Here is a 21,917-nt window from a genome sequence, read left to right as displayed (position 1 = left end):
ACCCAGAGCTCTGCCCCACGCTTGGCAGCACTCGGAGCACTCTGCACGGCACCATTCGCATGGCTGCAATTCCCACCTGCGCTGGAGGGCAGGTCCTGGACAGGAAATACCTGCTGCAGGCACCCAGCCCCTGTCTGCTGGGCCAACTGGCCAGGAAACCATGCCCAGGCTTCCACCTGGACAACAATCCTTCAATCTGCCCTGTGGAGAATCAGGCAGACGGGGCACAGTCCCTTTTTCCCATGTTGCACATGTGCGTTTTGGGCTGGTTCCTGAAGTTTTGGTGAGCTGCTGCAGCTCTTTGCCAGGACCCGGCTTCTGCCTGTGGAGCAGGAGGCTCCTCCTGTGTGGAGCCTCGTCCTGCCTGGACCTGGCCAGCGTGACGGTCGGGTGGCTGGGTGAGCCCAGGAGCAGGGGTGGCCCAGGGCAGCGTTTGGGTTGCGATGCTCTTCAGCTGCGTGTGGGTTTAGCTGAGCAGAACTGGCAGGGAGAACACCCAGGGCTGGAGGGCCTGCGCAGGCACGGCTGGAGGAAGAGGAAGAGGTGTTGCGCTGCATGCTCAGGTCAGCTATTGTTGCCCTCGGGAGGAACCAGGGGCAGGAGGCAGCGCAGGGCCGGGCTCCGCAGGCGGGCAGGGCAGGCAGCCACGGAGCCTGCCCGGGGAGGCGGCTGGGAAGCGCCCGGAGCCGATCGGAGGAGATCCCGCGCCATTCCCACAGGGATTCCGGGGCGGGCAGTGACGAGTGAGGAGGCGGGGGAGGCCGCCGGGCACGGGAGGGACCGCGACCCTCTCCCTCTGGGCCGGCAGAGCAGGGTTTACCCCCGGCCCTGGCGGGGGGGGGCCTCGGACGGGCTCCAGAGCACCAGGGCAGAGCCCTGCGTGGGGCGGGCAAAGTCCCCGCCGCCGCCCCGGTGAGCGCCGGGACCGGATCGCGCCGCCCGGCGCCGGTGCGGGCTCCGCTCGTTCCCCGGCTCCCTGCCCCTTCCGCTTTGCACGGCCGTGGGGTCCGTCCCTCTGCACTCCCCTCTGTGCCCCCGCCCGGCGTGGCGGTCCCCGGGACCCCACCACTTTGCGCTGCTCCCGCCCCACCAGCGGGCGGCCCGTGGCGCCGGCCCCTCCCCATCCCCGTCCCGCTGCCCGTGCCGGTGCCGGTGCGGGTCCCCTCCCCGGGGTGGTGCCAGCGCGGGGCGGAGGCGGAACCCGGAGCCGGTGGTCAGCCCCGCCGCGGCGTTGTGCCCCGTGTGCGTCCCCCGCAGCCCCGCCGGGATGTCGCGGCCGCTGTCGGACCAGGAGCGGCGGAAGCAGATCAGCATCCGCGGGATCGTGGGAGCCGAGAGCGTGGCCGAGCTGAAGCAGGGCTTCAACCGGCACCTCCACTTCACCCTGGTCAAGGACCGCAACGTGGCCACCCCCCGCGACTACTACTTCGCCCTGGCGCACACCGTGCGGGACCATCTGGTGGGGCGCTGGATCCGCACCCAGCAGTACTACTACGAGAAGGACCCCAAGGTGGGAGCGGGGAACTGGGGGGAACTTCTCTTTGCAGGGCGGGGGTGGGAGGGAGCCCCCCCACTTTTCTCAAGGTGGGTCCTGCAGGGTGGGAGAGGGGGAATTCGGACAACCATTGTAATCTTTTGGGTGCAAACCGTCGCTCTGTGAATGTGCCAGAAGAATATAGAAATGGGTGCTTGGCTTTTCTGGGGTTCGGGGATATTCCCCTTAATGCTGCTGAGCAGAGGGACTGGACTTTAACAAGGGGGAGGCCACTGTCCTTTGGTTTGCAAAACAAACAGTGCAGCTTTGCTGGGAGCTGGGTGCAGGGCATGGGAACAGGGTTTGTTGTCCCACAGTGCTGGCATGGGTGAGCTCTACCAAAAGCAGCTGCAAAGCCTTCTAGGGTGAATTACTTGAAGGGCTTAAATGAACCCGAAGCCAGCTGCAAGCAGATCTTGTCTGAAAGAGGCACAAGCCTAATGTGTGCTGCAGGCATCCCAAGCGAGACAGATCTGGTTTTGTGCAGGAATTCCTGCTCGTCTGAGCTGGCTTGCACCCACTGAGCACAGGGCTCTGGCTGCTTGGGGATTAAGCAGTAATCCCCTCCTGCAACCTGGATGGCTCTGTCGTCTCCAATTTCGTTCCTGTGAGGGTGGCCCGGCCAACACCTCGCTGGGCCCGTGCCAGCCCCTGGTAGCTCAGCTCCCTGCCATGTCCTGTAGGGGTGAGAAGAAGATGAGCCTCTTCCAGGGCTTCAGTCTGGGGGTTCTCCTGTATAGCTGAGCCGCGCTGGGTGCCATCCACCTGCATCACAGCTTCCAGCTCTGCTGGGACCAAGCCAGTAAACCCAACCCATCCTGCCCAGCACGTAGAGTCACAGAATGGTTTGGGTTGGAAGGCACCTTAAAGATCATCCAGTTCCAACCCCCTGCCACGGGCAGGGACACCTTCCACTAGACCAGGTTGCTCCAAGTCCCATCCAACCTGGCCTTGAACACTGCCAGGGATGGGGCAGCCACAGCTTCTCTGGGCACCCTGTGCCAGCGCCTCACGACCCTCACAGGGAAGAACTTCTTCCTCATATCTGATCTAACCTATCCTTACATGCCCTTGCTCCAACTTTCTTGTCAGCCCCCTTTAGGTACCAGAAGGCTGCTTGAAGGTCTCCCCTGAGCTGCCTTTTCTCCCATTGCCATCCCCAGCCCAACCCTGGTCAGGTCCTGGGGAAAGCTGTCAAGTCAGCGACTTCCTCCAGCCTAAATCCTTCCTTAAAACCTGCTGGTGCTGACACAGGGGATGGCTTACACAAGCCTCTGCCTTCCAGGCCACATCCTGCACCCGTTGTGTCAGCAAGAGGGGAGACAAGAGCAAACCCAAGGGAATGCCAGGGGAAGCCAGTGTCCTTGTGGCTGCCACACACCTCTGTTCTCGGTGGCTCGCTTGGTTTTCTGGTTGCTTTGCAGCTCACGGGGACATCGAGTAATGTCTCCTCTTTAAAGGTTAACTTTGTACCGCTGCAGCCCCCGGTGTGCTCGTGCTGACCATCCTGGAGCTGTCCCTGCTCTTGGACCGGGCACTGCAGCTTGTCCAGACAAACCACCTCGGCGCTACCATCTTCCCGGCTTGGGAAATAGCAGGGGCAGGACAGCAGGGCAGGGGCTGCAGGGCACGGCCACCTCGGGGCCTGCAAGGAGCCGCAGCCCTCAAGCTCCTGGTGCAAACCACCCTGCCCTGTTGACAAGCCAGGGTTTTCCTCTTGCTTTGAGATAACTCCCAATAGCAGCTCCTGCGGTCCAGGGGAGCCTCCTCCAGCCCTGGGGAAGGTGACCTGGGTTGCTTTTCTCTTTCAGAGGATTTACTACCTCTCCCTGGAGTTTTACATGGGGCGGACACTGCAGAACACCATGATTAACCTGGGGCTGCAGAATGCCTGCGACGAAGCCATCTACCAGGTGAGCGTCCCAGGCAGTGAGGCCCCGGAGCAGGAGGGCTCCATGCTCTCTGGATCCTGGAGATGTCCGTGTTTTAGCACGCTGTCTGCAAACTGCTCCCTGAGCCGCAGGTGATGCCTTAGTGCATGAGTGCTGGTCCAGGACCCGCTTTCACAAGGCCTGGGGCCACAGCCACCACTTGCAGCCTGAGCAGGGCTGCCCAGCCCCATGGCTGCGTGCTGAGGGATGCAGTACAGCGCTGCTGAGCCCATAAACTGCCAGGAAACTCATGGTTCTATGCATGAGGCCATTAATAGCCATAATCACTGTCAGAGGAGCCTAATTCAGCCCCAGCCTGGTGCTGGCACCATGTGGCACTTGAGTTGTCAAAGGTTTTTGGGTGGCTCCTTTCCCCTCCACCCTGTGCTTGCACCCCTTGGAACAACGTGTCCAGTGCGTGTCATATGCGACGGGGGTGTCCGCACAGCAGCGGGAGCAGCTTTTGTGCAAACACGATCAAGGGAGAGGAACTTAATTTTAGGCTTTTTTATCTCTTATCTGTTGACCTTGGCAGCTCAGCTGGGGATGCGGGTGGAGGGGAAGAGCCTGGGATGCTGCATGGTGGGAGCCTGGGGAAGCAGAAGGTGTGCGGTTGTTTGGAAATCATCCTCTTTGCAGTGAAGGCAGGTGAAGCTCTGGGCAGAATCTTCCTTACTGCATGTGCTGAGCTCCCTGGACACAAATGCCAAACGTTTCTAAAATAAAATGTTTGGTGGAATAGAAATCACTTGAAATATTTGTGTGGGCACTGAGGGCTGCCAGTGCAATTCAAGGCTGGGAGAAGGTGCTGCCTCTTACCTGCGAGCAGTGCAGGGTCTGGCCCTCCAGCATGGGTGGCCATGGCACTGGGACTGTCCCCACTGCTATGACTGTGGGACATCAGGAGAGACGTCAGACCAAGGGGTTTCTGTGGGAAAAGGTGGCTCAGCGCTGGCAAGGCACTGTCTTATTTCTTGCTGAGCTGCCAGAGGTGCTTTGCATAGGCAAAACCCCTTCCTCCCACAGCATCCAGACTGGAAACTAAAAGTGGTGTAATTGCTTCTCTGGGTATCTCTGTTAAAGGGTGATGCCCAGGGCCCTGGGGATGGGCACGTGGGTGACTGCTCCAGAGGGATGGGAATGCTGGGGGAGCACTGCCCCTGTGGGGCTGCAGCCGTGGTGCTGGTGCATGGGGAGAGGGAACAGGGCTGGGAATGAGCCCCGGGAGACCTGCCTGAAAGACTTGGGACCAGCGCTCTGGTTATGGCTGGGTGCCCCCAGCCCCCAGGAGCTAGTCCATGGCAAGGTCACGGATGTCTGTCTCCCTTGTATAGGCTGGTGGAGGGACATCAAACACCAGAGCTGGTCCCTGCCACACCGTGAGCAGCCCTGGAGGAGGAAGGAGGCTGCTTTGGGTGCAAATCACAGTGTCCCACCTGCAGGGATGGGTTTTGCAGGGTTGGGTGTCCTTCCACCCCTCCTGGAGCCCACCCTAAGGGGGGACGGCAGCGGTGGGTGCAGAGTAGCACCCAAGGGTATGTGCAGCAGTGCATCCCCTCCACGGTGCTGGGCACTGAGTGTTTCTGGCCCATCACCTTCTCTTCTCTAGCTTGGGCTGGACATGGAAGAGCTGGAGGAAATAGAGGAGGATGCTGGTCTTGGCAATGGTGGCCTGGGCAGGCTTGCTGGTGAGTGAGCCCCCAAATGGTCTTGTTGCCGGGGAGATGGGGTGCAGCCCCAGGGGCTTTGCATCCTCTGCAGGGGGTACCTAGACTGGGGGAGAGGGGTTTATTGCTCCAGCCTTCCAGCACAGCGGGAGAGGTGTTGGGTGGCCGGGCAGTGCACGGCGGCTGCTGGCCCTGGCTCGTGTCCCTGCGGGGCTGCTGCTTCTGGCCATCGTCTGTCCATGGGAGAAGGACCCACTGCCTGCAGGGGCTCCTCAGGGGAGTGCCCCTCAGTGCTCTGCTCTCTCCCCGGCAGCCTGCTTCCTCGACTCGATGGCAACACTGGGGCTGGCAGCCTACGGCTACGGCATCCGCTACGAGTACGGCATCTTCAACCAGAAGATCCGGGACGGGTGGCAGGTATGGACAGAGGCGAGTGGCGCTCACCTTCCCCCGGCACAGCCAAAGCCTCGAATCTGGCTTCCCCCTTAGATCGGGTCAAGCTCAAGGTGTACAGACACTCCCCCTTAGCTTGGGGACTGCGGGAGCTGTCGGGGCTGTGGTATTTAAAACTTGTCAGACGTTTTCTCGAGCAAGTTTAACTTCTTAAACTGGTGCAAAAGGGATGGAGAAATCGTGTCCATGCTCCTCGTGGGGTGGGGATGGTTTCACTGAGGTGGTGCAGGGATGGTGTGCATGGGTCTGGGAGAGGCCAGATGCAGCCCCCGAGCCCTGCTGTGCTGCCTGGCGTCTGGGTTAAAGCATCAGAGGGTGGAAGAGGCTGTTTCGGAAACGCAGTGGAAAATGGGGTGCGTATCTGCAACACCCCTGGTGGGAGGCAGCCCCAAGTGCCCAGAGGGACCCTGTGAGCACTCCCAAAAGCTGTACCTGCCGCCAGCAAGTGAAGGCCTTTCCTCCTTAGCACATCATTCCCCGGCTCTTGCGTCCTGATGGGGCTTTATCTCCCCTGGCCCTCACACAATGTCCCTGCTGCCCGGAGCTCTGACCTGGCCGTGCCAAAGCTGATCTCTGACCTGGTCTCTCCCCTGTAACAGCACTGCTGGGGCAGGGAACAAGTCCCCTTCATTATCCAGCCTGCAGGCTGAGACTGACGCTGAGTAAGGGGGCTGGTGGCATCTTGGCCGCACCACGGCAGTGCTAGCGGTGCACTGAGAATCATTCATTTCGCCCCCACCTCCTCATCCCCATCCTTCACCCCTCTGGCAGGGAGACCCAGGAGTTCAGGGTGGTCGGGGTAGAGCCCCCGGCGTCACCCTGAGGCGTCAGAACTCAGTGTTAGGGCAGACGGTCTCCAAAGCATCATCCCCTCGGTGCAGCCAGAGCCCTTCCCAGCCCTGCACATGGCACAGCCTGGGCAGGTCCCCGGGGCTGGGTGGCCCCGTCACCGCTCCCGCTCCCTCTGGCAGGTGGAAGAAGCCGACGACTGGCTCCGGCACGGCAACCCCTGGGAGAAAGCCCGTCCCGAGTACATGCTGCCCGTGCACTTCTACGGCCGGGTGGAGCACACGGCCACCGGCGCCAAGTGGGTCGACACCCAGGTACGGGCTGGGGCACAGGTGGATGGTGGATGCAGCCCTGAGCTCAGTCCTGCAGGAGGCTCTGTGGGATGGGAAGGCTCCTGCGGGGCAGGGGAGACCTGGAGGGACACCAGCCAGGGGCACAGCCCGGCTCCAGCTGCCCTGCTGATGTTGTAGGTGGTGCTGGCACTGCCCTACGATACCCCCGTGCCCGGGTACATGAACAACACCGTCAACACCATGCGCCTTTGGTCGGCTCGAGCACCCAACGACTTCAACCTGCGGGACTGTAAGTGGCTGCTGGGGGAGTGCCAGTGGGATGGGGTGGACGGAGGTGTCCTGTGCCCGCCTTATTCCTCTGCTCTTCCACAGTCAATGTTGGAGACTACATCCAGGCTGTGCTGGACAGAAATCTGGCAGAGAACATATCCCGCATCCTCTACCCCAATGACAATGTAAGTCACGATGCGGGGAGAGAATGTCCCTGGTTTAGGGACAGCTAAAGACCATACAGACAGAGTGTGAAGTGGAGCAACTTGGAACATTGCAGAAATGCTTTTCATTGTGTTTCAAGCGGCCCGTAGTGCTTGGCTGGGGATTGCTGCGTCTCACCAGGGCTGCAGTAGAGATGACTGTTCCTGGGCTAATCTGTTCTCAGCATGGTAAAAGGGAGGGGGGATGAGAATGTCCTGCTGCAGAAATAGGGGAAGAAGCTGAAGGGCGTCTCTCCACGCTCTGTAGTCTGTTTTGGACAAGCCTTGATGGGGTTTTTCCCATTTAACCCTACCCCAGCCTTCCCAGCTGGCAAGGAGAGCTGGGGGCACCACAGCTCCAGTGGTGAGATTGCCTCCTGCAGATCCTGTTTTGCAGACCAGCGGGTTGTTGCTTTGTGTTGTGTGAACAGTGGCTTTAATTCTTGTCTCAGAATTAGCTCCTCGGTGTTACAGCCCCTGCAGCTTCCCTTCCCATCTCCCCAGTACCTTTCCTTGTGGCCAGAATTTTCAAGCCAGGGAGAACAGGTTTCGACGATGCTCGGGAGGGACTCAACCTGTTTGTAGCAGCACCTCTCAAGCCCCTGTGCTGCGCTCTGGAAAGCACGGAGAGACGCTGGGGTTAGAGCTGCTGCCAGAACGGGCGCAGAGGAAGCAGTGGGGCTCCCACCGCGCCGTGCGGTGGATGTGTGCCGGTGCGGGTCCCCGCGCGCAGGGAGCCCCGGGGAGGCGCAGCTCCTGCAGCACAGGCACGCCTGGGCAGCGCGGTGCAGTCCTGCAGCGCCCGCTCCTCTGCTCACAGTTCTTCGAAGGGAAGGAGCTGCGGCTGAAGCAGGAGTACTTCGTGGTGGCTGCCACCCTCCAGGATATCATACGCCGCTTCAAAGCATCCAAATTTGGGAGCACCGACAGTGTCCGAATCGTGTTTGATTCCTTCCCTGACCAGGTACGAGCCCGGTTTGCTCTGACACGTACCTTGGAGCTTGTTTTGGCACCTCCCAGGTGCACCCCCAGGCCTGGAGATGTTTTGTGGACCCTCTGTGGGTGCCTGTGCCCAGCTGACGGGCAGTGGGATGTCCACATCCCCCACATGTCCCCACCGCTGCTCTCCCACCAGGTTGCCATCCAGCTGAACGACACGCACCCTGCCATGGCCATCCCTGAGCTGATGAGGATTTTTGTGGACATCGAGAAGCTGCCGTGGAACAAGGTAGAGAGACCTGACTTGGCCCCTGGGTCCCCTCTACTTGCACCCACCTTCCCACCAGCCCATGGTGGAGGAGCTGGGGAACCAGTTTTGTAGCTGCCGGTGGCCTGGGGAGCGATGTGGAGCGGTCAGGATGGGTTTAATGGGTATGGACTTGGAGGAGCCGGCTTGGCTGTACTGCTGGCCACGGTGGGAGGACCATGCATGGGTGCTGGCACCCAGCCTCTCCGCTCAGTGCCAGCTCTCCTGCCGACAGGCCTGGGACATCACCGAGCGGACCTTTGCCTACACCAACCACACAGTGCTTCCCGAAGCCCTGGAGCGCTGGCCAGTGGACCTGGTGGAGAAACTGCTCCCCAGACACCTGCAGATCATCTGTGAGATCAACCAGAGACACCTGGATGTAAGTCCCTTGGGGCAGCACAGGAACCCTCTCCAGAGAGGGGCAGAGGGATGGCATGTGCTGTGCTCTCAAGACTAAGGGGTGCTCAGATGTTGGGTGTGTGGCCAGGTGGTTCTGTCTGCTATTTTGGGAGGTTGCTGTGCAGAAAAGCCTTTTCCCACCAGCATCTTGCCATCCTGCAGTTACTGGCTGTTTTAAAGGCTTCACACATTGCTCCGGGGACTTACCTGTTGGCATTCCTTTGCTCCCTGAATGCTAAATTCATCCTGGAAAAGGATGAGGTTGAGGGTACAAAGGAGGTGGAGGTTTGGCCTCCTGGGCTGGCAGCACAAGACTTTTACCAAAACAGCCCTGCTGGCCACACACGTGCCCACAAGCCCCTCTCCATGGAGGCTTGGGATGTCCTTATGTGTGGAGACATCCATGCTGGGGAAGGGCACCCTGTGGAGGGGGTTTGCACTGTCACTCTGAAGTAAAAGCCACCGCTCTGGCTGGTGTCAAGTGCGTTGGAGACATTGCTGTGGCCCTCTCCTCAGGAGCCATCGGATGGGACATCCCTAAATGCCAGCATCCCTCACCATGTCTCTGGCCTCCTCCGCAGCACATCGCATTCCTCTTCCCTAATGATGTGGACCGGCTGCGGAGGATGTCCCTGATTGAGGAGGGAGGTACCAAGAGGATCAACATGGCCCATCTCTGCATCGTCGGCTCCCACGCTGTCAACGGCGTGGCAAAGATCCACTCAGAAATAGTCAAGACTCAAGTGTAAGCGAGGTGGTGGATCACCCTTGGCTCAGGAATGGTGGCGCCAGGAGGCAAACCTGAAGTTGTCCCCTCCTCATCCTCACAGCTTCGAGGACTTTGCAGCGCTGGAGCCGGAGAAGTTTCAGAACAAGACCAACGGCATCACCCCGCGGCGCTGGCTCCTGCTCTGCAACCCGGGGCTGGCGGAGCTCATCGCAGAGGTAACGCTGCCGGGGGAGCGTGCTGGCCCCCAGCCCTTCCTGACCCTGGGGACGCCCAGGGTCCAACGCTACAACCTCAGCCATTTACATCTTCTAAATGGTCGAGATGTGTTTGCATCTTGCCCGAGCGCTCTGCTCCTGCTTCCCAAGCACTGCTGGCTTGGCCAGCCGGGAGCAGCACGCCGATGAAGGCGGCTGCGCCCATCCCGTGGTCAGTGTATGCCTGTGCTCCTGTTGCAGAAAATAGGGGAGGACTATGTGCGGGACCTGAGCCAGCTGACAAAGCTGCACGAGTGTGTGGACGATGACATCTTCATCCGGGAGGTTGCCAAAGTGAAGCAGGTGAGGGGGGATTCCAAGGGGTGTCGGCAGGGAGAGCACAGGCTGGCGCTGACATGCTCCCTGCCCTCACCCAGGAGAACAAGGTGAAGTTCGCGCTGTACCTGGAGAAGGAGTACAAAGTGAAGATCAACCCTTCCTCCATGTTCGATGTGCATGTGAAGAGGATCCACGAGTACAAGCGGCAGCTGATGAACTGCCTGCACATCATCACTATGTACAACCGTAAGCCACCGTGCACCCCTGCGGGTGCATGAGCATTCCTAGCCCCTGGGATGCAGCTAAAACAGAGGGTGACACCATGCTGCTGTCTTCTCCAGGCATCAGGAGGGATCCTGCAAAGCTGTTTGTGCCAAGGACAGTTATCATTGGGGGCAAGGTAAGTTGGGTCAGGAGTTCTAGGCATTTTGGAGGAATTCCTTGACAATGCCCTAGGGAAATTGGTTGCAGACGTCTCATGGGGCCATGTCCATGAAGCTCTCCAGGAAGTGCTGGGGCAGCACTTGTTGGCTTCAATCCAAGCAAGGCACCGAGTTTTGGGGCTTGCACAACCATGTGCTGCCTGTGGTCAGGGAAGCCCCTGAAAGCTTGGTGATGCAACACATGGGTTGGATGAGGTGATGGGAGAAGGCCTGTGCGGGTCCTTCCCTGGGCATGTGGGAGCTGGGTGCACCTCCCCTGCCCCTGGCCAGCCCTCCAGGCTCACCTGTGGCTTTTCTCTTAGGCTGCCCCAGGATATCACATGGCTAAAATGATCATCAAGCTCATTAATGCTGTGGCTCAGGTGGTGAACAACGACTCCGTTGTGGGGAGTAAGCTGAAGGTCATCTTCCTGGAGAACTACAGGGTCTCGCTGGCAGAGAAAGGTAGCCCATGTGGAGCACACTGTGGGGAGGGGACATCTGCCCCGTGGCTGTCCACCAGCCCATGGCTCTATCACTGCTAGGGAGGAGATCTAATGTTCTTTGACGTGATACAAACGCAAAGCTGGTCGCCATGAGCCCCTTGTGTCCACGTGTTCTGTTGGCAGTGATCCCTGCTACTGACCTGTCGGAGCAGATCTCCACAGCAGGCACTGAGGCGTCGGGCACGGGGAACATGAAGTTCATGCTGAATGGGGCTCTGACCATCGGCACCATGGATGGAGCCAACGTGGAAATGGCCGAGGAGGCTGGGGAGGAAAACCTGTTCATCTTCGGCATGAGGGTGGAGGATGTCGCAGAGCTCGACAGGGAAGGGTGAGGGCTGGGGACACCGTGGCGCTGCCACCACAGGCAGCCGGAGCAGCACCATCTCATATCAGCCCTTCCCTGCCAGGTACGATGCCCAGAAGTACTACGACCAGCTCCCTGAGTTGAAGCAAGCCATTGACCAGATTAAGAGTGGCTTCTTCTCCCCAGAGGAGCCTGACCTCTTCAAAGACGTGGTCAACATGCTCTTCCACCATGACAGGTGAGGCCTGGGATGCCATCCATCCCCTGGGGTGGGTGCCCCCACCAAACTCCTGGTGCCCATGCGAGCAGTCCCCTGCACCGACCATCCACCCTCTGGTGGAAAACGTCCCATTTTCCAGCCCTGGTGATGTGCACGTGGTCGAGCAATTGATGCTCGACTGGTACAAGAGACTGTCCGTGTCCAGCACTTCAAGCTTGCTCCATTAAAACCTGGGGTACATTAAGCCAAGATGCAATTTGGGTGCACAGCCCTCACCAGATGATAGGTGCTTTTAAGTGTCTCAAGGGCTTTCCTGGCCAGAGCATTAGGCAGCCAAGGGCCACAGGCATTTGCACTGGAGAAATGTCTCCCGCTCTGCCCTCCCAGCCACCTCCCAGGGTGCCACAGCACCCACAGGCTTGCAGGGCTTTGCGCATAACAGGCCTTTGGGAGGGTGAACTTGTCAGAAGCACTCGTGTTGGAGGAAGCCCAAGATCTGCAGCCCAAGCCCCGTGTGCTGCAGCCACCGTCTGCGCCGAGCTCCCACCTCTGCATTTCTGCTGCCACCGACTCCTTTCTTTGCTGCTCCAGGTTTAAAGTTTTTGCAGACTACGAGGCTTATGTCAAGTGCCAGGAGAAGGTCAGCGAGCTGTACCTGGTGAGTGCCGGCCTGGGGACGAGGCAGCGGAGCTCTGACGGGGGCACAACATACCCTCCTCAGGCATGGGGCTGTGCATGTAGATGGGTTCCTGGCGAGGAGGCTCCTGGATGTGCTGCTCCAGGCAGTCCCCTGTTTCAGGGCCAGTGTCGCACCCATGGGCGCAAGCCTCCAGCCACACTGTCCCACCACTCTCCTTGCAGAACTCCAAGGCATGGACCAAGATGGTCATCAGGAACATCGCAGCAGCTGGCAAGTTCTCCAGCGACCGCACCATCAAGGAATACGCCCGGGACATCTGGCACGTGGAGCCCTCCAACCTGAAGATCCCACCACCCAACGAGCCCCGGGACGCGGCTGAGCACCAGACCCACAACGGCGCAGCAGCGTAGGGGCATGGAGCTGCTGCCAGCCAGAGCTGGGGATGTGAGCACGGATGCTGTAAAATGGTCTCTGTCTCTGCTGCGTGGTGTCTGTGCTGCTGCTGGCTTTCCTACGGGTGGGGAAGGGGCAATTTTTATAACCCAAGTGTCGTGCAGAAAGCAAAAACTGTTGCCCCCTTGTGTCACTGGAGTCCAAGGGGCTGTTTGCTGAAGCCTAAATTGGGACTGGGCTCGCACCAACACTAATGCAGAAACTGGGTGTCAGGGGCGAGGTGCTGGGGCTCGGACAGGGATAGGGTGGGCAACACCACTGGACACAGCTGTCTAAGCCCTTGTAGGTGCTGCTGAAGCAGGACTTGGGGTGCAGCTCTTGCCAGTCCTGAGGCATCAGTGCTGGGGAGTTAAGGGGTATTTGCAGCAGGGCTGTGTACCCCCACCACTGCCCCCTGTGATGCTCCTGGGCATGGCTTGCATGGTCCTGTCCCAGGAGCAGCACCCAGATCACAACAGTATTCCCATCCCCTACGTAACCTGAAGCATCCTCGAGGTAGTGGGCGAATTAGAGCATTTTTCAGTAGTTTTTATTACTTACAACAGTAAGTTCAGTGCCATAACAGGTTCCTGGTGTGGGCTTGAGGAAGTGCTTGTGGTTGCTGCATGCAGCAGCTGCCATCACTTAATGTTCAAGAAGTCTCTGTAACAAGATTCAGTAAATTTTACACTGTTATTGCTGACCATCCTATGCTGCTTCCGAGACTGGTTTCTGATCCCTGGATGCGGGTCTGAGCCAGGCTTAGAGTAAATCTGCGTACCCAGGGCAAAGAGGATATCCCTAGGTCTTTTCTAGGCAAGGTTCGAATTCCCTCTTCTACCCAAACAACTGGGTCTATTTTTAACTCATCCTGTTCTGTTAATAGAGCCATTGAAACCAAAATTTGATCCCTGTAAGTTTTCACTCCTAACCCTAGTTGTACAATTAAATCTCTCCCTAGCAAGTTGCTTCCTGGTTCAGGAATGTATAACAATTGCCCTTGAATTGTTCTGCTATTTAATTCAAGGCAGTGTCTTCAAAAATGGGAACTGAAAATCCCTCTCACTGAAAATCCCTCTCAGTTTTACTCCTGAAACAGTTATCCTTTGGTTTACTAATTTCAGTGTACCTGATTGTGTGATTACATGTGCACATGTGTGCAATTAAGTGTATGGCTCCACGTGTGTGTGATTATGTGTGCAAAGTGTGCTGTGCCTGAACAGGGCTGCTGGTGAGCAGCGTTTTCGGAGCTGTGGCTGGGGTACAGCCGTCTGATCAGCTTGACTACACAAATACAAACAGCAAGTTCTGGAGCAGGCTTTTCTACTGCAGCTCCAAACAATTTTCCTGGAATACTCTAAGTCATTTATAGCTTTTCCCCCGCTTCTCTTTCATAAGATCAGTGAGAGAATTTATTGTTCCTGAAAGTGAGGGATTCAGACTGCTGGCTCGGCCTGGCCGCAGCAGAGCGAAGCACCGTGTGAGCCTCGCACAGCCAGCCCTGCCAAAGCAGCTTGGATCTGACCTGGCACATGCACCCATCCAGTGCCAGCCTTGGACATCCCTTCTGCCCAGTGTTTCCCACCCTGGCACTCCTGTGCCACCGCAGTGCTGCAGCGGTGCAGAGCTGGCCTCTTTCCAGAGAGGCTTTGTCAACCACCCTTGACACCACCTCTTGATGCCCAACTGCACACACAGAGCAGTGACTGGAGCATGGGCAGGCTTCTCTGAGCCCAGTGGCACTGCACCCACCATGGCTGCAGATGCTGCACCTCCTGCTCATTAGGATTTTTACGTGGTGGGTTATAACCTATCTGGGGGAATCATATGGAGGGGGTAAACTCTCTAGAGGATCCAATGCCTTAGGTCCCTCAGCATTTCCCTTCATTTTCTTTTTTGTTGTTTTTAAGGGGAACAAGTGAACTGCAGAGAGGGGTAGAATTTCTCCCTCCTGCTTCACTGTTGATCCGGACTCAAGTCTCCCAGGAGACCTCTTACACTTCTCACACTCCCAGTGTACCCAGCATGCTGCATAATCAGACTCTTCTCGTGAGAAAGGTTCCTTAACATAGAATCATAGAATCATAGAAGATCATCTAGTTCCAATCCCCCTGCCATAGGCAGGGACACCACACACTAACCATGTCACCCAAGGCTCTGTCCAACCTGGCCTTGAACACTGCCAGGAATGGAGCATTTACCACTTCTTTGGGCAACCTGTTCCAGTGCCTCACCACCCTCACAGTGGAGAAGTTCTTCCTAACATCTAATCTAAACTTCCCCTCTTTAAGTTTGAACCCGTTTCCCCTTGACATTTACATAAAGATTTAAAGCTGACATTCCTAATTCTCCTCCATACTTTGGGCAAAAAGCGGCCGGTGGCTGAATACTTTCCTTTGTCCATACAAAACAACAGTACTGTATCATCTTTTTCTTATCTTTTCCCTTTGTATAAGACATGTCTTTCCAATTTTTCGACATCCTCCCTAAGGTACTTTCTGGAGGAATGTTATTCCCGGGATGATTCCTCTCATCCCTTCTCTTTTCCTTAGGCCTATTTTTCTTATTCCCCATTCTGTTTCCTGAGACTTCCTTTCAACAAGTCCTTACACTTTGTACTTCTCCAGCAGTATCCCTTGCGAAGCAACAGAAACGTGGATCTGGACTCCACACTCGCTTCCTACTTATTTGTACATCTCAGACACACACTCACTCAAGTCTCTCAGAATATCCCAACCACCAAGGTAATACTCCAAGTCCAATTTTCTAACTTTGATCCATGCACGGAGTTGCCTGGTTGCTGCAGTGGTGCCTACTTTTTCCTCTCTCTTTCCCCGTCTGGTTCGCTGGGTCTACCTTATAAAAATGGCCTCAGGATTTTAGTAAGAAGCTGCAGAACACCCGTCGATCCACACAAGGCTGTTGAAATCAACGGGATGTGTCTCCCCGTCTTTCGTTGGTGGAAGTCTCCTCAACGATGACTTGATCCTGGATGAGCCCCCAGATTCTGAGATAAAAACTTTTCTTGCAAAAGCTCAGGGTAGACACAGCAGTGAAGCAGCAGCTATTTATTAACGTTTTTGCTAAAACAGGTGTCCTACCAAGTAGGACTTGGTACAACTTTGGTTTATATTTCATATCCCGTTCGCAAGTTCCCTCGTTTCCCCATTGGTTAGGTAATCCAAGGTTTACAGCCTGTCCAACATGTATAATCTACATGCCAACTGTTCCGCCTCTGGTTACATCTCCCCTTATTGGATTTCCTACACCCCCTCCTCTTATTTATTTACCTCCTTTTATGGTTCGATTTCATAACTCTCTGCAGACGTGGAACCCCAACTTAGTGTTTAACCAGCCTACACCAGCTTAGTTTCCCAGGTCGTACAAAGGTAGTATTCTTTTTAACCACAGTGTACCTTTCGTCCAGAGATGACACTGTCTTTAACCCCAGAGTGTGTCGTCTTTCTAAGTTACGGTATCTCAAACTCTTTGTTTTGTTTCCTTCCTAACTTAGCCCCAGCTCCAACACTGCAAATCCTTAATATTGCAAAGCCTTAACATTGCAAAGCTGAACCGGGAACTGAACTCCTCCCAGGCCCTGTCGCCGTTGCTGCGGCCGCCATCGCCACCGCCCCACTCGCGCCGCCGCCGCCGCCACATCGCCACCGCGTCCGCCGAGTGCTCGCGCCGCGGCCCGCTTCCATTCAGGCCCCGCCTCACCCACGGCCACCTCGGGGCGGGGCCGAGCCTGCCCCACGGCTGCCGCCCCGCCCCGAGGGCCCTGCGGGGACCCCGCAGCCCGAGCCCGAGCCCGTGCGGGGGGAGCCCGGGGCCCGCAGCGAGGTGCCGCGCGGGGCGCACCGGCCTCGCCGAGCGGAAGATTCCGGATAAAACCCCAAAATAATCATAAAAATACAGGTTTAAAACCAGCGCTGGTGCCCCCCGCGCCTTCTGCAAGGGGAGAAACTGCTGCTGGTTCCCCTCTCAGCTGCGATTCCCGCCGGCAGCTCTTCCAGGCTGAGCCGGCTGCAGCTTTTCAGGCTGAAACTTCCCACCAGGAAAGGAACATCCGCGTTTCACCGGTATTCCCGAGACCCGGCCCGGCGCAGGAGGGCGCGGTGCCTGGACACAGGGACGCACGACTGGGCCCGTTACCTGTGTCACCACACCGGCCAGCAGGGCCCACAACAGAGACGGCTTCGGTAAAAACACCTCGGGAGGGCTGGGAGCAAAACCCTTTCTGGAGGAGCAGCCAGCCCACCGGGCATTTCAAGCTGCTCTTATTGCACCCGCCCTCCTGAGCAAGACCAGCGCACCCCAGGCTGCTCCTGCCATTTCAGCTGAGCTCCAGGGCCAGGCAAGGCGGGACACAATGGTGGGACAAGCTGCTGAGACAAGGCAGGCGCTGGGCACATGGCGCTGCATCCCCCCGGCACCCGGCACCCATGATGGACAGTTGAGGTGTGATTCAGCAGGGTGCTCATGTGCAGCTGTGTGAATCAGTGAGGTTGATGCGGACGCAGCCTGTGCCAGCCCCAAATGCAAATCCAGACGGGTCCTGTCAAACCAGGGCTGTGGGCAGGTGGGTGCGGGTTCCCCATCAGCGCATGTTGCAATAACACAGCCCAGGCCAGCCACAAGCTGCTCTGCCCATGCCAAGGGAGCAGGAGGACAAGCGGAAGGGATCAGCGCATCTGGCTGGTTTTACTCACGAGAGCTTTTTGCTTCCCCCCCCAATTTTCCCCCATCCCTGGTGGGTGCAGCTGGGGCAGCAGCAGCACATTGCCATGAAGATGACAAGAGGATGGTCCCCACACTCGCTTTGCCCCAACAGGGATCGGCAGGGTGCAGCCTGAGCTGCCTGCAGGGGCTCTATTGGGCTGCAAGAGCTGAAGGGGATCAGCACAGGATTATGGCAGAGGCCGTGTCTGCACCGGGATGGCGCAAATACTTCCTGCCATAAGGAGCCAGCACCGCAAACGTCGCAAACATGAGGATCTCCCGGGCTGGAGGGAAACTCCTACACGTGAGAGGGTGCGCTGGCTCAGTGCCGAGCGCGGTGGGGGAAATGCGGCTTGTACAGCAGGGGCTGGACATGCGATGGCAGCAATGAGCCGCAGCCGAGGAGGCGCGACACTGCACGGCTCGCCATTGTTTGGTGCAAAAATAGCAAAGATTGGGCTTGTTTCCTTCCAAACTTCTCCCCGCACCGGCTGCGAGAGGGGGAGGTTTCCGGCTGGATTTTCCTACGGCGTCTTTTCCTACATGGCCACTTTGTTCATTTTTTGCTGATGGTTTCATAGCTTGCTTTTTTTCTTTCTTTTCCCCCAATGTTTTTGCTAATTTATGATTACAATGACATGTCTATCTCTGCTGGTGACGTTGGTCACTTCCTTCACAGAGCTCTCACTGCGGTGGAAGCCAGAGGCTGTGCAGATGCACAAAGTTAGCACTGAAGTCAACCTTATGTCAAGGTCTGGCCATCAGTAATGCAGACAGGAGGGGAGCCCTCTTCCCTGAGCTCTCACCTTGGCCTCCAGCAGTGACAAGGTTCATCTGAAGATGGTGAACAAAGACTGCTTTTAGTTGATGCCTTCTTGTTAATTGCTCTACAGATACACTGCTGTCTCACAGCAGAGATGGGTGGCTTTGTCCTACGTGCCAGTTTTGGGCTACTTCACACTGGCTGGGCCTGGTGACTGTCAGTTGCAGAAGCAGCAAAGCTACCCCAGAGTTGCAGAGACACAGCAAAGACAAAACAAGGGCCAGTGTGCAACTTCGCTACCCTTCACTCTTGGCAAGACACTGCTCCTGGGTGCACTGATAACCAGTTGATGGACCTTGAATCTACAGCAGGCCTGGCAGAGAGAAGGAAAAGGAGGGTTGTGTACAAATGTGTGGTTCAGCCTGTGCTAACTTCTGCCCCAAGATCTGCAAGGTTGCCTATGAGTGTTCCAGAGGGGAAGAGATGTGTCCTGAGGATCCCACTTGGATTGCAGCAAGCCACAGGCTTTAGAGCTGGGAGCCGAGTTTCTTGAACTTCCAGCTCCCTGAGCTGCCCCATGAGGGACGATGGGGAGGAATTTATTCTACTCTTATGTGCATGAACCAGCCGCCAGCAAAGTTCATGGCTTTCTTGCCAGGGTTCAGATCCCAGCAGCAGCCAGACTCCATCAGTATCATCTTGGCTGCAAGACTCCAAGGGAGACTGCCACCCAGAGCAGGATGTGGAAACTGCTCAGCTCAGAACAACAGCCTGCAGCGAACAGCTACAACATGTATGTGCAGCATCCTGACCTGCAGATGTCTGTGTGCAGAGCTGCAGCAGGACCTGGACCTCTCTCAGGGACACAACCTGGAAGATGCACTCCAGCAGCATGCCTAATGCAGGGCAGCTGAAGCAGGACCAGGCGAGGGTGAGTCCAAAGTGGCTCTCCTGAGACATGGAGAGAGTGGAGCTCAGCGTCAACTCACTACAGATCTGTGCAGATCAGTCCTCGGTATTTGGCCTTTTCAAAATAGTTTCTCACCCGTACCTTGTTTGCCCCTCTGTGTACCTGTGGCAGGCAACAGACCCTTGCTTAGCTTGTGTTTTTCTTGGCATCCCTGTAATAGGGCTGGCAGTTCTGTTTGTGATTTCAAAGGGAAGTATGTGTTAGGTTTTCCCAATGAAAAGCTAATGTGATTTGTTGTTGAGTGTTAATGAAGCAAAACAGGAATTAATTGGACAATATCAAAGGGCTATTACTAGATGCTTACATTTCTTCTCTCTAAAAATCAAAGCAAGGACTATATCCTATATCAAAGCAAGGACAGAGCATATTCAGCACATCCTCGCAGCAAGGAACTGCCAGCAAGGAGCAGCCCAGGGCAAGGAGGTGCCGGGAAGGAGCAGCCCAGGACATTACATACCTCTTACATTTGCTTAGTCCAACAACTAGGGACAGCCCAGCAAGTTGCCACACATGAACTGATCCACAGCGAGTGTCCCTGCGTGCAACGCTGGCCTTCATCAAGTTGCCAGGAATCATCCTAGGTCTGCCCTCTTCCAGGGGGCTAAGCTAGACCAGGGTTGATCCCACAGCAGTGCTGCAGGCATAGAAGGGCATTGCGGCTCCAGTGGTATCTAATAACTTCGTCTGGTGTCCCCACATTTTCGGAAGCAAGCCACTGGCTTGTTCTCTCACAGGCTATTTGGCAGCTTTGTCTTCTGCTGCAGAGTTTGGCATGCCTGATTGTATGCCCCTTGAAGAAGTGGGGTTAAAGTACAGGGATGCTGGAAGTCGGGCTTCAGGCCCTCCTCCTTGTACAGGATTCTCCCAAAGTCTGCTAAGAAACCACCGCAAAGCATCATCTGTCTTGGCCACAGGCGGCCTGTGAATGGGGAGCAGCAGGTTCAAGTGAGCACAAGGGTTCACAGCAAAGGAGCAAAACGCTCTGCTGTTTGAGTGGAAGAAGCAGCGAGTGACCCGTGCCCCCAGGCACCCACAGCCCGGGTGTCCCAGCTGGGCTGTCATGGACACTGCTCCTAGCAGGGGGGCTGGAGGCCAGACTTATTCTTTTGCACACATGAAAGTGCACGCAAAGAGAGTAATTGATGTTTTTCCCCTCAATCTCTTGTTTCCAGCAGTGTCCCCAGTGCTGGCTAATGCACGGTTCCAGGGCTTGGGCCAAATCGCAGCAGGTCATTTCCAAAACCTCACAAGTCTCCTCCCAGAGAGAACCCCTCTCAGAGGGCTGGGGCTGGTCAGGGTATAGACCCCCATCCCTTTCTGCCATGTGTGCAGGGTGAGGGGCTCTGGGCAGCCAGGCTGTGAGCTGGGCTAGGCAAGTCGCTGTGCTCGTACAGATGGACTGAGGGACATCGCCACTGTTGCTGCAGGGTGTCACTGAGACCAGGCTCAATAAAACGTACAAGAAACTCAGCATGAATTCAGCATTGCCCACAGCAAGGCTTGGGGGAGGCAGAGCAGCGTGCCTGCCCAGGGCCAGGGGATCCCATAGCCACATGGGAGGCAGTGAAAGGGTTTTAGCAAGGTCATGCTTGAAAAGAATATATCCTTGTTTTATTTCCAGGCTGGAGCCTTTGAATCAGTTCTGCCTGCTGAGGAAATACACTGCCCTTGTGTCTGCGTGAATAAAGCCAGCAGCCAACACATCAGCACTGGGGGCTTCGGCTCTCGCAGTCATCATAGGGAGCATAGGGGAGATGATGTGGTAGGATGGTGATCCAAGGAAGCAACCAATGTCAGAAACACAGGGCTTGGGCCCTGGAATGGTGCAGACATAGGCTTAGCTGCGTACCAAAGGGGTTGGTTAGGCCAGCACTTCACCAACTGCACTTCAGGTACTTACTTCACCAAGGCAGGCAGCTCCAGGTTGAACGAGATGTGGTCATGGCCCAGGCCCAGCTTTTTGGGAAAGGTAATCAACTTCACCTTGGTTTTGTCCTTGTAGGCACTGTGTGCTGTCTCAAAGAGCTGCCGCAGGGTGAGAGCTCAGTTAGTGGCCTGTGGGGAGGACCCCAAGCCCCCTGTGGCATCCCAGGGATGGCCACCCCTTCTCCAGCCACTGCAGCCCTCCAAACCTAGGCTCAAATGGTGCCCACCCCCATTAAAGCCCCTGCACAGGGACCGCTCCCCACCTTGCGTCCCAGGTGCGGAGGCATGATGGCATCATCTTCTGCGTTCAGGATGAGGAGCGGGCAGGACAGCACCTGCACGCTGCGGGCAGCAAGCACAGCGCTGAAGAGTCACCCTGGAGCTGATGGACCCACAGGAGCCTCCCCCGCCCCTGTCAAGTCTCCCACAGCAACCCTGACCCGCCAGCACCAGCACTGCCCTTCAGAGCCAGCCCAGCCCATTGGTAGCTACAGGCAGCTGTTGAACCACTGCAGGGTGGTGCCCATGCCACTTGTCCTGGCATGGCAGCACCAAGCACCCTGAGAACCTTAGACCTGGTTATGGGGTGCTCAGGCTTCAAAAGCTTCCAGGGTTTCAGTAAAGGCTACTGCAGCGTGTGTGCTGAACTTCGGGTGAGGCTGGAGCGTGTAGTGCTCACAAAAAGGATGGTGGCTTCTGGACTTTACACACTAATAATACTGGTATCTGAAGTTACGCAAATAAAAAGCTACTCATAAAGCATGAGTAAGCTGGGCAAAGATGACTCAGAACATAGGGATTTCATGGTGTGACATGTCCAACCCACCCCTCCTCGACCAAGTAGTCCCACCACCATCCCCACAACCCCACAGGGCACTGCTGGCTGCACTGAGTTTACTAGTTCTCACCCCAACAGAGATGCTGTGTGGGAGCAGCCTCCTCCCCTGGCAGAGGCTGG

At 56.9% G+C, this 21,917-nt stretch overlaps 1 protein-coding gene and 1 long non-coding RNA gene across 2 annotated transcripts; one reads left to right on the top strand and one right to left on the bottom strand.

Moving 5' to 3' along the window:
• The first annotated feature begins 352 nt into the window (after positions 1–352).
• Positions 353–13,745, top strand: LOC115607502 (glycogen phosphorylase, liver form-like). The gene is made up of 21 exons (XM_030484873.1): positions 353–563; positions 1,258–1,510; positions 3,346–3,447; positions 5,075–5,153; positions 5,446–5,549; positions 6,557–6,688; positions 6,845–6,956; positions 7,040–7,122; positions 7,961–8,104; positions 8,276–8,368; positions 8,622–8,768; positions 9,370–9,533; positions 9,619–9,733; positions 9,974–10,075; positions 10,150–10,297; positions 10,393–10,451; positions 10,797–10,938; positions 11,103–11,310; positions 11,390–11,524; positions 12,098–12,164; positions 12,368–13,745. Exons 1-21 carry the CDS (start codon positions 556–558, stop codon positions 12,554–12,556), a joined length of 2,586 nt encoding a protein of 861 aa, XP_030340733.1. The 5' UTR covers positions 353–555; the 3' UTR covers positions 12,557–13,745.
• LOC115607511 lies at positions 13,113–21,787 on the bottom strand. Its single transcript, XR_003991249.2, has 3 exons — positions 21,223–21,787; positions 20,934–21,058; positions 13,113–13,241 (listed from the first exon to the last, which is right to left on the bottom strand). It is a non-coding gene; the product is annotated as an uncharacterized LOC115607511 (long non-coding RNA).
• Between the last annotated feature and the right edge of the window lie 130 nt (positions 21,788–21,917).

The sequence above is a fragment of the Strigops habroptila genome, chromosome 4, assembly GCF_004027225.2.
Source record: "Strigops habroptila isolate Jane chromosome 4, bStrHab1.2.pri, whole genome shotgun sequence".
Lineage (NCBI taxonomy): Eukaryota > Metazoa > Chordata > Aves > Psittaciformes > Psittacidae > Strigops > Strigops habroptila.
The sequence above is the reverse complement of the archived record's forward strand: the minus strand, read 5'-3'. Positions and strand labels throughout refer to the sequence as shown.

What these genes read in the sequence shown, in the direction of transcription:
- LOC115607502 (XM_030484873.1), top strand. An exon ending in CGACTTCAACCTGCGGGACT is followed by an intron (nt 6,957 to 7,039) that starts GTAAGTGGCTGC and finishes GCTCTTCCACAG; the next exon opens with TCAATGTTGGAGACTACATC. An exon ending in GGTCTCGCTGGCAGAGAAAG is followed by an intron (nt 10,939 to 11,102) that starts GTAGCCCATGTG and finishes TTCTGTTGGCAG; the next exon opens with TGATCCCTGCTACTGACCTG.